The sequence below is a fragment of the Polypterus senegalus genome, chromosome 3 (assembly GCF_016835505.1).
Source record: "Polypterus senegalus isolate Bchr_013 chromosome 3, ASM1683550v1, whole genome shotgun sequence".
In the NCBI taxonomy this organism is placed as follows: domain Eukaryota; kingdom Metazoa; phylum Chordata; class Cladistia; order Polypteriformes; family Polypteridae; genus Polypterus; species Polypterus senegalus.
Window position 1 is genome coordinate 58072334 of NC_053156.1, and position 18086 is coordinate 58090419.

General features: G+C 36.7%; 1 protein-coding gene across 1 annotated transcript in view; it reads left to right on the plus strand.

Annotated features, from left to right (window-relative positions):
• smarcc2 (SWI/SNF related, matrix associated, actin dependent regulator of chromatin, subfamily c, member 2) overlaps positions 1-18086 on the plus strand; it is a 93941-nt gene that overhangs the window by 16031 nt on the left and 59824 nt on the right. Inside the window, exons 3-8 of the mRNA XM_039749653.1 lie at positions 3823-3908; positions 4130-4211; positions 4318-4410; positions 12786-12855; positions 15060-15129; positions 15349-15424. Coding sequence (XP_039605587.1) covers positions 3823-3908; positions 4130-4211; positions 4318-4410; positions 12786-12855; positions 15060-15129; positions 15349-15424 — 477 coding nt within the window. The remainder of the gene's footprint in view (positions 1-3822; positions 3909-4129; positions 4212-4317; positions 4411-12785; positions 12856-15059; positions 15130-15348; positions 15425-18086) is intronic.

Here is an 18086-nt window from a genome sequence, read left to right on the forward strand (position 1 = left end):
TCCTCACTTTTCTGTGAATGACTGCTGAAAACACCAGCTCAAATCAACGTACAGTGCATCCGGAAAGTATTCACAGCGCATCACTTTTTCCACATTTTGTTATGTTACAGCCTTATTACAAAATGGATTAAATTCATTTTTTTCCTCAGTATTCTACACACAACACCCCATAATGACAACTTGAAAAAAGTTTACTTTTTGCAAATTTATTAAAAATAAAAAAACTGAGAAATCACATGTACATAAGTATTCACAGCCTTTGTTCAATACTTTGTCGATGCACCTGTGGCAGCAATTACAGCCTCAAGTCTTTTTGAATATGATGCCACAAGCTTGGTACACCTATCCTTGGCCAGTTTTGCCCATTCCTCTTTGCAGCACCTCTCAAGCTCCATCAGGTTGGATGGGAAGCATCGGTGCACAGCCATTTTAAGATCTCTCCAGAGATGTTCAATCGGATTCAAGTCTGGGCTCTGGCTGGGCCACTCAGGGACATTCACAGAGTTGTCCTGAAGCCACTCCTTTGATATCTTGGCTGTGTGCTTAGGGTCGTTGTCCTGCTGAAAGATGAACCGTTGCCCCAGTCTGAGGTCAAGAGCACTCTGGAGCAGGTTTTTATCCAGGATGTCTCTGTACATTGCTACAATCATCTTTCCCTTTATCCTGACTAGTCTCCCAGTTCCTGCCACTGAAAAATATCCCCACAGCATGATGCTGCCACCACCATGCTTTACTGTAGGGATGGTATTGGCCTGGTGATGAGCGATCCCTAGTTTCCTCCAAACGTGATGCCTGGCATTCACACCAAAGAGTTCAATCTTTGTCTCATCAGACCAGAGAATTTTGTTTCTCATGGTCTGAGAGTCCTTCAGGTGCCTTTTGGCAAATTCCAAGTGGTCTGCCATGTGCCTTTTACTAAGGAGTGGCTTCCATCTGGCCACTCTACCATACAGGCCTGATTGGTGGATTGCTGCAGAGATAGTTGTCCTTCTGGAAGGTTCTCTTCTCTCCACAGAGGACCTTTGGAGCTCTGACAGAGTGACCATCAGGTTCTTGGTCACCTCCCTGACTAAGACCCTTCTCCCCCAATTGCTCAGTTTAGATTGCCGGCCAACTCTAGGAAGAGTCCTGGTGGTTTCGAACTTCTTCCACTTACGGATGATGAAGGCCACTCTGCTCACTGGGACCTTCAAAGCAGCAGAAATTTTTCTGTAACCTTCCCCAGATTTGTGCCTCGAGACAATCCTGTCTCGAAGGTCTACAGACAATTCCTTTGACTTCATGCTTGGTTTGTGCTCTGACATGAACTGTCAACTGTGGGACCTTATATAGACAGGTGTGTGCCTTTCCAAATCATGTCCAATCAACTGAATTTACCACAGGTGGACTCCAATTAAGCTGCAGAAACATCTCAAGGATGATCAGGGGAAACAGGATGCACCTGAGCTCAATTTGGGGCTACATGGCAAAGGCTGTGAATACTTATGTACATGTGCTTTCTCAATTTTTTATTTTTAATAAATTTGCAAAAATCACAAGTAAACCTTTTTCACATTGTCATTATGGGGTGTTGTGTGTAGAATTCTGAGGAAAAAAAATGAATTTAATCCATTTTGGAATAAGGCTGTAACATAACAAAATGTGTAAAAAGTGATGCGCTGATAATACTTTCCGGATGCACTGTAATATTGAATATTTGTGTTGGCTATTGTGAGGCATACAATTAATATAAACCACACCCTCAACATTATAAATATTTTTGAACACTGGAACCAGCAATGGATTAGACCTGGAATGGTTTGACTGTTGTCTATTCAACGATTTTCAGTTGTATTTTGTATATTTGGTCATAATGATGTACCCAAGTTTGTCCCCAATTATGAAAGGTTTCTTAAGTTTTTCCCAGTGATAGCATTATAACTTGTGGTAATACAATACAATATAAACCACAAATGTTTGAAATATATAATTTACTTATTTTACTACATAGCAGCAAGACATTGGTGACTTATAAAATTAGAATGATAGAATTCTCCTTTCTGGTATATCCTAAAACTTTTCTGTCATTCCTTGTACGTATATTCTGAAACCCACTTCAGTGTCATGTTATGCCTCAGTCTGTCCCATTAGTACTGGAATCAAGACAGGACAGTGTATTAGTGTGTTGCAGGGCTTATGCCTACATACATACTCAATGACACTAAGGCTAATTTAGATTTAAAGGTTTACCTAACCTGCATGCCATTGTGGGTGAAATGTGGGAGAAGAATCAGAGTGTCCAGAGGAAAACCCATGCAACTATAAAGATTAAATTTAATGCAGATAACAGTGGAGTTCAGAATTCAAACCCAGGATGAAGGATCAGTGAGCCAGCACCATCAACCACTGTGCCAAAAAAGGCCTTGGAAAACTAATCATAAAAAAGTACTATTTGCTTTGATATGCAGTATTACATCTTAAAGAAGCTCTTAACAATGTGGATTTTCCAGATTAATCCTTTTCTTTCTCCTCTTTATTGAAAAGTTCAGGTTCAGCTAAATTACGAGGAGTTCTGCTATGCACTTCTCTCTTTAGGCGAGTCTACAGATGTATTTTAGAGTTATTGGGAAATGGTGATTTTTATTGGTATTATGTTGTTCATTTCTATTTATGGTGAGGCTCACACAAGTCAAGTCAAATTCCATACAACTGATGGTACTGTGAAAATACATACTATGTTTAAAGTCTGTTGGGTTTGTTTTCCCTAAAAAATATGAAGCTGAATTTCAGCATATTTCCTTACATTGAGCCATTTCTACAAGATATGAAAAAGCATTATAAATGTAAGATATTAGTATGGTAAACTCGATTGCTAAAGGTTGCCTCCTGCATAGTTTTGCTTTTTCATTAGTAATATTGGCAGCCTTCAGAGTAAAACAGTGAATCCCTTTATATATTTAATTTCTCCATGACAGGGTCTGAATGCATCACAGCCTTTTAAATAATCCAGCTATTACGCTTGTGCTTGATCCGTGACAGTTTTTTTCACAGCAGTTAACATTTGTGGGTATGAATTGTGCTTAATTTAAATCCTGTGAGCAGGGCTCATTAATTACACAGGAACCCAATGAATAACAACCAATATACAAACACCAAGGGAGACTACTATCAGGGTCGTGTAGGGGTAATTGTAAAATTTAATTCTCTTTCTTTAGTTTGCAAAATTATTTATTTTGCTAAAGCACCAAAGTATCAGAAAAGGAAAAATAAAATTCTAGTTTCAGATCCCAGATACAGTAGGTAGCCAGACAAGCCAAATATTTGAATTTCACAGTGCAACACAATGCAAGCAAACAGTAATGATGTCAGAAAAATAATTAATATGAAGGTGTGAAATCAAATGTAAAAAAGGACACAATTAGGCTGAAAAATTATTTTAAGGTTTTAGCAGCTTCAGCCCAACTTGAAATTCACTCTGCCCTTTTTTCTAAAATATGGTATTCACAAACATTAGGACTCGAGAAACAGGTGTTTTAAGAAATCAAGTTACATTGTTACTCACTATAATCAAATAAATACTGCTGAAACAAGAAGTTACAGTTATGAAACAAAGGTTTTAATTTTAGAGTGTATTAACTACAATTTTTGGTAACAAGTCATGCTAGGTAAGGGTACAGTTTCATTATCATTAAAATCTGCTTCAGCTACTTCTTTTATTCTCTTGATTATCTGCTTAGACAACTTTTTGAAAGATACTTATCAATACAAGATAATTTTTTTTCACATACAGTATAAGTAAAATTCTTTTGTCATATATGTTCTGTGTCTGTGTTCTCATTTTAGATGAAATGCTTCCTAGATTTCAAATCTGGAGGAGCAATGTGTCATATCTTAGCTGCAGCGTATAAGTTCAAGAGTGACCAGGGCTGGTGAGTATAGCACAGAGACGTGTGGAATGTTGTTTTAATTTTGTAATTACTTCCAACAATGAAAAAAAGTAGCATGCAAAGAAAGAAACTGATTGTTTAAGTCTTTACAAAGATTTCAACTGCATAATTAAGATACATACTTGTGAGAATAATCAGTGCTGTTGTGAGGGGGATATTCTGGACAAAGGGGCAGAGTTACATTTAAATCTTTTTCTTTCCAGGCGACGATTTGATTTCCAGAATCCATCAAGAATGGACCGTAATGTTGAGATGTTCATGACAATAGAGAAATCCTTAGTGCAGGTAAGATCCATTTTTAATTATTATTTTTATTTTGAACATATTCATCCATCTTCAGTTATTGTACTTCTAGTTTCTTTGCATCAAATGTACAACTTTTCTTTTGTAGAACAACTGCTTAACAAGACCCAACATATATCTTAGTTCTGATATTGAGCCAAAACTTCTCAGCAAGTTGAAGGACATCATCAAGCGGCACCAAGTAGGTCCTTCTATGATATATTTAAAATCCTGGCAATCCATATTGTAAGAGACATGCTGTAAGCATAGTTATTCAGTATACAGTAAATGATATGTGCACCTATAAAGTTTAACTCGGTGAATATTATGGAATGCTTCATTCAGTTCTTTCTTTACAGTAATACCTTTTGTGTTTATGCTACAATTATAAATTATGTCAAGCAAATACAGGGCAGCTTATTAAATAACACAATACGTCAAACTTTATCCACCGCTAGCGTTTTACTTTATATAACGTTTTCTGTAATGTGAGATATCTTGTTACCGTGATCAGAGCAAATATAATGAACTAATGTGCAGCTCACTAAATATCAGAGCATTTATTAGTATCAGTTTTTTTGGTTCCTTATTCATGTAAAGCTAAAATTATAGACGTGTTTTAATCTTGCACATACAAAAAAGTAACAGATACATGTGTAAATGAGAAATGTTATTTTCGTAAGATTTTTTACTGCACTTAAGAGAGAGTTTCATGCACGTATGACTTAGTGTTATATTAACATACAGTTCTGAGTGCATTATGTCATTTAAATAACTTTCCAAAGATTAAAGTGTTATTTTTAACAACACATCATTTCCTTGGTTGGTGTAAGTGTTTGTAGTTGTTTTCTACACACCTGATTTGTTATTGCAAACTAAATGTTAAGTCACCTTGTCGTTCATTATTTAAATACAACAGCTGGCAATGACACAGAAGACACCTAAGTTTGTTGATTTTGTTTACATTTATCTGTTTTCTGGACCTAATTAATTTAATTCTGATTTGTGGGAAGCTGATCTCAGCAGTTAGTTCTCTGCAGGGCAGACTTAAGTTGCCGAAATTTCTGTTAACATTATACCCAGTGACAGGTTAGTAACAGGAACAGATGATATATTCCACTAACTTTAACTAAACCTAAAATTAAACGTTTTTTTTTGTTTGTTTTTTTTATACAGTTTACAGGTTCCTCCGCATGGCCCTTTCTTTCCCTTAAATCATAAATCCTTTTCCCTTAATTCATAAATTCTGGTCAGAATATATATATTTATTAATTTGGTAAACATTAAATGTATACATTTACAACTATTATTGTTTGAATCAAGCAGTGCATTAATTTCATTGTGTACGTTTCTGAATTTGTTGCACTGTGTACTGAGGCAACATTATTTTTTTTTGTTTCTTTTAAACAGTCTCTGTTATAACATTTTGTGGATTCAAAATGGAAAAGTTAGAATACACAAACTGAAATATTATTTGTCATGTTTTAAATTATGTTTTATATTCAGTATTTTTTGTTAATTCTTTCATATAATTTTATTCTCTTTGCTACATTTATTGGTTAAAATATGCTTTATAAGAAGAAATGATTGTTTTTAACGTGTTTGTATTAAGTTAGGAAAGTTAAGGCTTATTGTCTGTTCCTACATACAGTATGTGCAAATTTATTTTTTGATTAAGGACTATAAGGGTATGATGTCTTACTGCATCCGGCCCTGCAGGCATTTGGTGGCAGGATTAGCACTTCAGCCACAAAAAAAAAAAAAACATGCAGCTCTGAGATGACAGACAGGGCTCCTTTCTGCTCTCTGCGAGAGTAGCTCTGCTGCAGCCATCCATAGGAAGGCTGCTTGTATTATGAAGGGGATGTGGGAAAGCCCTCGTGTGCCTCATCCCCGGAAGAGTGAAAACCGTCGGAGAGCCAATGGGATCAGGCTGGTTGGGGATCAGAACTGGTGTGGTGCTGAGGCGTCACTCGCTGCACAGCAGCACTCGGGTCCCAAATTGAGGCAGCCCATCCTGAATGTCTTGTCTCTTCGGCATGATGATTATCTTGAAGAACGGGACTTATCGTACCTATCTGGAAAAGGATGGGTGATCGTCTGGTTGCAGCAACTACAGGGGGATAACACTGCTCTCGGTGCCGGATAAGGTCCTTACTAGGGTTATCTTCAATAGGATCCGTGATCACTTGCTCACCTGCCAGCGACCAGAGCAGTCTGGTTTTACGCCTAAGAAGTCTGCCATCGACCGCATCCTGGTACTGAGTGTTCTCATGGAGCACAAACACGAATATCTGCATAGTTTCTTTGTAGCCTTTGTCGATTTTCGTAAAGTGTTCAACTCAGTTGATCAAGTTGCCCTGTGGGACATCCTGAGACTTCGTGGGATGGATTTCATGGACAGCCTCTTTACTGGCACTGTGAGTGCTGTAAAAAATGAAAGCAGAACCTCTGCATATTTTCCAGTTGTTTCTGGGGTTTGTAAGGGGTGTGCTCTTGCTCCTACTCTATTCAATGCTTGCATGGACTGGGTGTTGGGCAAGGTCTTGGGGTCCAGAGGCTGTTGGGCATCTGTTGGTGAAGAAAGATTCACTGATCTTAACATTGCCAATAATGCTGGGATCTTCACTGAGTCAGTGGAGGCTCTGATTGGGGCTCTTGAGAGACTGGGTGAGGAGTCTGCGTCTGGGCTTGTGAGTGTCCTGGGTAAAAATCAAGTTCCATGCCTTTAATGACCTCTTAGGCACAACCATCAGCAGTATGTGTGGGAGTGTCAGTTACGGCACCATGGTCATGTGGCACAATTCCCAGAGGGGTAATCCAGCTCACAGGATCCTCATTGTTGAGGACCTGAGTGGATGGACCAGGCCAAGGGGCCGCCCATGTAATACTTGGCTGCGGCAGATAGGTGGTCATTTGGTCATTCCCAGAGGGTGGGAATGGATTTCATGTCTACCTGGGGGGTTGCCAACTAGGATCCCGAGATGTTTCATCATGTGGTGGATGCAGCAACATGCTGTACCAATGCATGCTGCCCAGCCTGTCCTGACCTGGTTGTACTGGGTATATTTTCTATATAAGTATATTATATAGTATACTAGCAGAATACCCGCGCTTCGCAGCGGAGAAGTAGTGTGTTAAAGAAGTTATGAAAAAGAAAAGCAAACATTTTAAAAATAACGTAAGATGATTGTTAATGTAATTGTTTTGTCATTGATATGAGTGTTGCTGGCATATATATATATATATATATATATATATATATATATATACACACACACAGACACATATATAAACATATATATACATATACTGTATATATACACACATATATATACATACTGTATATACAACATATACATATATACTGTATATACACATATATATACAAATCTACATATATATATCTACATATATATATATATATATATTAGGTGGGACTCGATTAAAAAATTAATCCAATTAATTAGAGGCTGTGTAAGAATTAATCTTGATTAATCGTATGTAATCACACACGTAAATTTGCCCCAAATCGCAAATGTTTTTTTTTATTTAAAACGGTTTTAGTGGGCTTACAGAATCAAATAATAGACATGGACATGAATATTGTAAACTGAAGCTGTTTTAATTTCTGAAAAAAAGCCTTTAAACTGCATTTGAATTCAAAACAGAAACAAAAATATCATCCCTGGTTAAAATTGGGCAGACTTAAAAATAAAGTGGTAGTTTAAGTACTTTAAGTACATTTTCAGAATAGTATTGTCTTTAAATAATAATAACCAAAATTTCACCATAAAGTGCAGTTTTTCTTCTTAAAAAATAAGTCAGAAACATAAAAGGTAATTTGACCAGCTTACTCTTTAAACTCTGAGTAACATTAGCCAAAATTATTTTGTACATTAGGCTAAAACAGTGTGATCATTGAACATTTTGTAATTAGATGTATTTAGAATTACTAACGGTCACGGAAGTCCAATGATCCCCAGTAAGAGCCACAAAGTCCGCTTTCTGTAATGCATCTAATTTTGCTTGCTTTTCAGTGTGCACAAAACCATGCTTTTATCAAGGCTTCGCTCGGAAGTCGAAATGATCAGTCGTAGGAACGCGCTTTATTCCGACTCTAACATTTTTGTAGCTGTGATGTGTGCATCAGTGTAATGGATGTACCAGGAAATCATGCATTGACAAAAGTTCCCGCTTGCTTGGAATTGAAAGTGTGATTAAATGCGTTATTTTTTAACGTGTTATGGAGTACATGCATCGAAGCTTCTCAGCTGTGCTTGTGCTAAGAAAGGGAAAATTTTAAAAATAACGTAACATGATTCTCGTTAACCTAATATTTTTCATACGTCCCAAACCAAGGAGATGCGAAGGTAAAATGAATCGGTAGCGTACATAGTCAGTACATCCCTCTCGAATCAACCTCAATGTCGGCGTTAGAGGCTTAAGACTCTACAATTAGCCACAGCGTGTGGCTTGTCTATGCTAAAGTATGTATTGTAGATCGGGTATATATATACATTTATATATATACCCGTATCGCAGTGGAGAAGTAGAAGTTATGAAAAGAAAAGGGAACATTTTAAAAATAACGTAACATGATTGTCAATATACAGTAATTGTTTTGTGAGTGTTATTGAATGTTGCTGTCATCAAGGATTTGATTATCATTATTTCTTTCAATCAGGCTCGTATTTGTAGGATGTGTTCAAGTTACATTCCGTGTTTGTCAATCGCTGTAAAGATAAGAGGTTTCATTCATCGATTAGTTCCTTACTGCATCAATAAACAGCTCGTCTTCCTTTTATCTGTGATGTGACAAACTGCATGCACGGTTTTTTTTACACTGTCTTCCTTTAGCAGGACATTCACTTTTTCCACCGTGTGCTTTGTTTCCGCAGTAGCTGCACTTATGAATATGATTCTATGTATAAGACGCTTCATATTTTTTTGCTGCCTTCTCAATTGTGTAATTCGGTTTTGTTCAGCACTCTTTGGAACTGTTGCTTTTGTCTGTGCACTGCGCCAGTTCACGGAGCCGCTTGGTGTTCTTGCATCGAAGGTTCCCAGCTGTACTGGTGCCATCTCGTAATGTCAGCTAAGACCCGCACTTAAAACTTTCTCTCGCAGTTTCAATGAGTTTGTGCCAAACACCACCCTGACCATCTCATCTTCCTCTGCATAAGCACAGTCCTTCACACGTGAATATTTACCGGCAGTGTTTGTATTGGATTGCCGCTGATGGACGGCCTTATATGGGCAGGCACTAAATTACAAACGCTAGTGGTAGCCTATGAACTTAATTTAATATAAACTTACGGTTCACGCCGTGCTTTGTTTCCGCAGTAGCTGTACTTATGAATATGCTTGTATGCATCATTTGCTTCATAATGTTTTTCTGCCTTCTCAGTTGTGAAATGGCGTTTTGTGCTGATCGCTGTTTGGAGTTCTTCCTTGTGCTCTACGCACTTACGTAGGAGGCGTGATGATGTCACACGAAACTCCGCCCCCCGCGGCCATCTCCAACTCAAGACTCCATTACATTATATGGGGAAAAATAGCTTCCAGTTATGACCCTTATGCGTAGAATTTCGAAATGAAACCTGCCCAACTTTTGTAAGTAAGCTGTAAGGAATAAGCCTGCCAAATTTCAGCCTTCTACCTACATGGGAAGTTGGAGAATTAGTGATGAGTCAGTGAGTGAGTCAGTGAGTGAGGGCTTTGCCTTTTATTAGTATAGAGTGCTTTCATGGGTGCACAGATAACTCAACCTCCTGGCCATGGACCATACTGTTTTAAAATACACGGACAAATTTATCACCAAATCTCTCCACTATATGCTAACACTTCTACCTCTCCAGGATATGGACAGTTGTATGTTTTTGACACAGCGTAAGCTACTAAAGTACGCTTACAAAATAAAGCAAATTCTACATGCAGTGAAAATGTACTTCTCCAGCTAGATTCCATGCTCAGAACCATCAACCCCTTCGCTAAATCATACAAACACATGCATGAAATCGCTCAGTTCCATCAAACAGCATCTGTACGACTGGTTTTCAAGGAAACCCCTAGGCAGGATTTACGATGATACAATGCCCCAACATGTCACACCGATGTTGCAGCGATTTTCGTCGGAGAAGATGGCGAAACGCCTGCTGAAAGGGACATTTGCATCTATCCCAGAGGCAACTCCTGTAAAGAGATTTCCACGCTCAATATGAATTGCGATCCTATGGTTTACCCACTTTTATTCCCTTACGGAGACATTGGCTGGCACAAAGATTTACAACATGTTCCCAATAAAAGAACCGCCATGCGAATAAGGCTTACTCAATGCCAATTTTACACGTACAGATTAGCAAAGAGGAATACTTTTAGTATTTTGCACTCCAGCGGCAAACTATTCCAACAGTACATCGTAGATGCGTATGTTAAAATGAGGGCGTGTGTCTCAGCTATCACAGATTACATCAACAACATCTGCGTGTTGAACTATCAGACACACTGCAAGCAGATGCTGAAAATAACAAGGTTCGTGTAGGCAAAATGATCATATTACCGTTCACATTTCCAGGAAGTCCAAGATACATGCAACAAAACTATCAGGATGCCATGGCCATAGTACGTACATTCGGAAAGCCTGATTTATTTATCACTTTCTCATGTAATCCTGCTTGACCGAAAATTCTACATGCACACACTCTTTCAAGAAGTATTTATTTCTTCTTGATTTCTGAATTCCTTTCTCACCGTTTTCCATTCCTATTCTTACACCACCGTATGCTATGGCGGGTGTCGGCTAGTTATAGATATTTAAGTAAGTTTAATCCATTTTTATTATGCACACGTAGTAGTCATAATGTGGTTACTGCTTCCATATGCTTTCCTAGGAATACTGAAACTAGATAAACTTTGACCATACTACGTTTTATTCTCGGGTTGTGCCAGTTTCTATTCTCATCCAAAACCAATTGATTGTTTTTGATGTACCGTATATACTCGAATATAAGCCTAGTTTTTCAGTACCCAAAATGTACTGAAAAACGGCACCCTCTGCTTATATTCGAGTCAGGTCCCGCTGCCCCCGCCAACCCGACAGAAAGCTGGAGTGTACAGTACTGCACCTGGTTTGGTCTGCGGGCAGTAGAAGAACTTCTGCGGGCTCTGTGTGGTGCTGTGCAGCCTCTGTGAGACTCATTCAAGGCGTTGTGCTCAATTAATGATCTGATGCCTCAATTAATGTACGGTAGTTTTATTGGTATTTATTTTGATTATTGAAATTTACCAGTAGCTGCTGCATTTCCCACCCTAGGCTTATACTCAAGTCAATAAGTTTTTCCAGTTTTTGTAGGTAAAATTAGGTACCTTGGCTTATACTCAAGTGTATTATACACATTTGTTTGACCGAGTTTTGTTTTGTTATAATGTTTTGTTTCCGAACAATGTTTTGTTAACTAACAATTCCATACCAGCCAATAAGTGAATGTACTTGCATGTATTAGTGTGAACTGCAGTGAGCTAGTGCCTCATCCATGGTTGATTTCTATTCCTTGTAACCATTAAAATTATTTATGTTTGTTCATACATACAGATATACATATTGCCCTTTCTCTGGCCAACGTGTGCCATGAGAAGTGTGATCAAGATTATAAGAGAAACAATTCTCTATCTTTCTTGTGCCTCAGCATGCCATAGTAATTGAATGATGATAAGCACAAGAGACGCTTCATTTAGGATTTGAGAAAATAAGTAAATCATTTAAAGAGTAAATAATTTTGGTCTAGGTGATTCATACAAAAGCAAGATCATTACAAACACTAAATTAATTATTCAGTGAAACACTAAGATACAGGGTGACATATACACTTCATATTATGATACCTGTTCAAAAACAGTTTGCACCAATCTACATTCTTTCCCCTTTGTCAGGAAGTAAAAGCCTGACACTGATTTTCACCTCACTGAGAGAAGCATTTTAACATTGACAAAGATGTTAATACAATATAATCAGTATGAACAAGATAATATCCCTTTGGAAAATACACTCCGTTGTGTGTATCAGTTACTGTGACATAACTACATGTAAGGATTTTTTTTGCACTATACTATTTAGACTTCCCATCATTTAATGTCAAAATATATCCATTTGAAGAAGTCTTAAAAGTCCATATGGTTAATTGGTAACATAGTTTATAAGAGCCTTGGTTACTTGCTGTTTTCCAATGCTTCTCTTGTCAACATTCTATTCCTGTTTTCAGTCTGCATATATGGCCAAGATTCATTCACAGAACATTGTTTTCTCACATATTTTAGTTTGAAGGACATTTTCCAGTTTAATAGTCTTCTGCTGTGCAAAACAAGGCTCAATTTCTCTCAAATTACAACCTAATAATCTCACTTGCAATCAGTCCCACCATTATTATTAACAAGCTTTTGGTTTTACATTCTGCAGTATTAGCCTGATTAATAAAGGAGCACTTATGTGATTTTTCCATTTACCATTTTCTTACTCCTACATGTAGTCTGCTCATTTATACTAGTCTCATGCTTTATAACTTAAATCTTGTGTTTCAGGGCTCAGTGACTGATGATAAATCCAGCTGCTCCCACATTGTGGTGCCAATGCCAAGTAGCTTGGAGGAAGGTGAGAAGCCACAGTGGGTTAAGGGGAGGGGAATGAAGAAGGCAGAGTTTTTCAGTAGAACTTAAACAAATGAGGATGTAGGGAGCAGTGGCTAATGCTGTAATAAAACAATTGATCTGTTGTTTTACTTTTGTATGACCTATGTGAATGATTATTCTATTAACTCTAACTTGTCAATATTTGTCAGTTTCTGAATGGTCATGGTGTGGCAGGTGGCTTCAAAACAAATAAGAATACTGGATGGTAGGCTGTAGATCAAGTCAGCCACATTGGAGCATATGAGTTGCAAATACTGTATTAGAGCAGGGGAGGAATCCAAAGCAAATTGAACAGTTTTTAATTTCTATTCATCTGTAGTCATGAGGGTCAGGTTGAAGATACTCTATCATTATCCTTATGTAGATTTATATCCATTAATAGCTTCAAGTGCAAATGTACATCAGTTGCTTTAAATACAGTGTACCTGTGTACAACAGTGATATTTTCTAGGTGTCAAGATCTGTGTATGAGTGTACAGGTAGGAGTGCATTTCTCTGCTTCTAGCACAATCAACAGAGAAAAAGTACAAAAGACACATATATTGCCCTTTCTCTGGCCAGTGTGTGCCATGAGAAGTGTGATCAAGATCATAAAAGAAACAGTCCTCTCTTTTTCTCGTGTCTCAGCATGCCATAGTAATTGAGTGATAGTGAAAGTACAAGAGACACTTCTTGCAACATTTGAGAAAATAAGTTACACCATGCCTCATTGTCAGCTATTTCCAGATTGGTCAGACAAAAAGGGGAATAAACTCTTAACCTGTTCTACCCCAAGGGGTTTTTGGAATTATTAATACTAAATTAAATACATTAAAATAAATGGCTGCTATTCTGCTTATGTAAGAAAGGAGCTACAAATGGCTGAAAAGTAGTGAGTACAACACTCCAGATTTTTAAAAGAAAATATTTATATTATTAGAATCCTTTGTTTACAGCAACATCGACTAAATAAAACAAAAAAAATTGGCATTTTAGGGATTTTTCTCCAAAAATCTATATTTGACAGTACATAATGAAGACATTTTTATGATGCTCAACCCCAGAATCAATTTTCTTTTGTACCCTGGTTTGTCAGCCTTCATTGTAACAAGTTTAGATATTTTATCCCATAGGACTGCAATACTGTTTGGTACAAGGTACCTTCTTTTTTTGTAAACATTTAGTCTCTTGCACCTACACAGTCTTTCAAAACAAGTATTGCAGTTGCAGGTATTATATATATATTTGTGCAAATCACATATTTTACTAATGACAATATGAAAACTCCTGATTTATTTTAAAGAAGACACCTTTGGGTATGTTAAAGTAACATTATTGGTTTTGAATGACTTATGGGATTATTATAACTTACACTAACAACTTGGAAATATGGTGTTGTCCCGACTGCAGGATGCCTCATACATAAGTGGCTTCACAACAAAGAAAGAAAATGAATAATTTGTTTGGAGTGAGAACTAAATATTAAATAGTTAAGTCAAAATCTAGGTTACAAGAAAAAAACTGTTGGATTAAATAATCAATGAATAACATCACAAAAAACTGATGGATATGCATTGAAATTAAAGTTAAGGTTGGGGACTAAGACTTTAAATTCTTAAATTGTCTCTCTATTTTATGCCTATACAATACCAAAATGAAAATTTAGCAAAAAATGCATAAAAAACAACTGAAGGAGCAAATGATTTTTAAACACACCGGCAGCATTTTACTGATAAATAAAACAGCAATGTGAACTTAGCATATGCATTTAAATGTAAGTAAATAAGGAGATTGCACCAGTATAGATTTGTCAGAGCATTATCCAGGGTAATCTACAGTATATCACAATTGAAGTGTCTCATCTGAGAATAAAATTCTTTGGCTGCAAGTAACATGGTCAATGAATCTTCGACACACAGTCTCTGCCTGTCTTTTTGGATACATCCATGTAAAGTGAATGTTATTTTTTTCTTTGAGAATTCACGGATGGATTCATGAAATACATCTTCCTCCCTTCCCTTGATAATGGAGTCCTCTTTTAAAATAACTTTAAATCGACTGTGACATCATCTCTGAGAAGGATAGTTACTAGTACTGAAATACTTTTTCTTGTAAAGGAATCAATTTTTTGGATTAGGATTGTTTAACTCATTTTTTTTTTTCATTCCTATTGGCTTTGTCTAACAGAGGAATGGGTTCGACCTGTGATGAAGCGGGACAAGCAGGTTCTTTTACACTGGGGCTACTATCCTGAGAGGTATGTTACAAAATCTGCAGTATCAGTACATCTTAATGGAGATTTTGTGCTTAGATACAAGGCCCACATAGACTATATAAAGTCTTGTAAGGTGCAGGCTTCGAATAACACCTATCGCCCTCGTTATATTTTATTGGCAATTACACTATAGTATTCCACTGTATGGCTGTCAGGGGACTACTTAGGAGAACATAACAATTATATTTTTGTTCGTCTCAGTTATGACACCTGGATTCCTGCAAGTGAGGTGGAAGCAGCTGTGGAGGATGCTCCAAATCCAGAAAGACCTAGAAAGGTAATATCTCATATCTGTTGTACAGAGGCTGAGTGTTCTTTAACTTTATTTTATGCATAAAAAACAGAATATTATAGTGGAATGCTACTCAGTTAGCTACTCGGTTTTACATCCTAATACTTCACAATGACTGTAAAGGACTTCTTGCTTGAGTCTATTGCGTGCCTTCTGGTTCAAGAAGTCTGCAGTGGTGTCTCTGGAAAGTTGTCGGCACAACTCTGATTACACCTTTGTTATTGGAGAAAGTAAAGGCAGATCCTGGTACAAGCTGGGGTACAGTCACTAAGTTTGGAATGTAAGTGGGGTAAGGCTCAACTGAATGCCTGCGTCCCTGTTAAACCTGCTTTCTTAACAGCCCAGTAAAAGGGATACTCTGGAATAGATAACTGTATAACAGTTTTTCAGGGGGTTTCACTTTTATAGTATTAATTCTCCCTTCTAAGGTGGGATGGAGGTTGGGCAGTTTGCTAACATTTTGTTTGGTTTTAGCCATGGCATTTCCAAAATTGTACTGAAAGTGATCTTTATATTTAATTGTGATGTTTATCCCCAGATATTTAAATAAAATGTTTTGATGTTATGAATGAATAGCTGTTCAAACTAATATGATGTGCTAATTAATTCACTGTAAAAGCACACTTTGATTCACATTAATTTTGAAACTAGAAATGTTATGAAATTTTCCTAGCATGACTAAGACTAATAGTAGACATGCTAGTATGATAAAGCACTCCTTTCTTCAGGAAATGATTAGCCATGTGCTAATGGCGTCAATGGTGAATACAAAAAACATTTGTGATAGTGGTCACCCTTGTCGGGAGTGTTCCAAGTTTTTTTTTTTACCATTTTTAGAGTCATTTTGAATTTTATTTGCACCTCTTTTGCTATGTCCTCGGCTTTTTTCCCCCACTAATGGCATCACCTTTACTGATTCCTCTTGTGCTTTTGTGTGATTTTGCTTCTGTTCCTCTTTTCTGGGTTCTTCCAAATAGTGTTATTGTTTGGTTTATTGTATCTAAATTATATAGTTTATTTCCTCTGATGACCTTCTCTGTTTTTATCTATCTGTTGTCAGGTTTATCCCACCTGCACGTGGGATTACATAATTTCTTAATTAAGATGCTGTTGCTAATTTGAATTACTGTAGCTGCCCAGTGCTGATATCAGTTTTATTTGTCCTCTGGGGTATTTTCTTTTCTTCTCACTGGCTGATTTATTTGTTCCTTCTTCTATCTGTTCCCTAACCCCAGAACAGTTTAAGCATATCATTCTTGTGCACTATCTGGTGTATTGTTTGGTTTATTTTTTCTGGTGCTTTTGTATGTTTTATTACCCCTGCTCCTGTTACTTCTTTTTGATATATCCAGTGCTGTTATCTGGTCTATTCTTTCTAGTGCTCTTGTGTGGTTTAATTCCAGTTCTGTCATTAACTATGTTTTCATTCATGTGCTATAGGCTTTTTATTGTGTTGGGCTCTACTGACCTATATTTATTTCTTTTTTTATTTTCAAGTTCTTTTATTTGCTTTACTTTTTCTTATATAGTTAGGGTTTATATTCTATACTCAGAAAAAATTCCAGTATGGTTTGGTTAAATGATTTGTTGCTGAAACCCACAAAAGTAGGCCAACCTAAGCCAGTTAGCCTTCAAAAAAGTAATACTGTATTCCCTGGTAAGAGTGTTACATATACAGGGTAAAGTATCTTATAGTTATCCTAACTGTCTATGACATGCAAGTAGTTGGGAGACTTTCACAATACAAATGCGTAGGCATACTTAATTTTTCACAGTTCTAGACTTAATGCGATTTGGGGAGACCACTATATTGATAAGATAGACATGAGGAAAATTTAGCAAGAAACCAGAGGTTTATAGAGTGTAAGTATAGAATTTGAGTTGGCATGATAATTTTATGAGTAAGAAATATGAAGTGGTGAAAGTTCCTATTAGATGGAAAACTGTTGGAAAATAACCACCCACAAGTGCTAATTAAAGAAGGACCAAGAAATTGAGTTTTAAACCTAAACACTAACATTACGCAAAACATAACTAATCTTATGACAAAACCCAAATCATGAATAAAAGTCTTGGTCAAGAATCTAAAGAATGAAGTTTTGTATACTAGGAATCCAAAATAAAATTCACCTGTAACCTGTAAAGGGTTATGTTTTGTATACACAAACTTGGACAAAGATTGTCTCACAATACTGGTTTATATAGTGCCGCACAAAATGCAACAAAATGAAAATAAAACTGAATTTTGGAAGTGACAAACCTAAAAGGAAAAATACAAAAGCTCAGAGAATTATTGTATTAACTGAAATAAAAGCTAACAAAATTGTTTGCATTCATAAAAGAATAATTGTTTAGAAGATGACTTTGAAAAGAAACTGTGGCAGAGGAGTTATTATAAATGGTATAAGGGTCATGTACTGTGGCATTTATAGCAATACTTTAGTTGTTTGAGGTGTTTACAGCTCAAATGCTTGGGTTACTTACAGCTCAAAACCAAATTTTAAAAGTTTAGAAATGAAAAAGGTGATTGAACAATTTTCTGTTTTAAGGTCATTCTTTGAAGTAATTAACTCCTCTCTGTTTAAATGACTCCTGCTCCAGTTGACACCATACAGTATATGTTTCCATATAGAGCTGCACAGTTCAA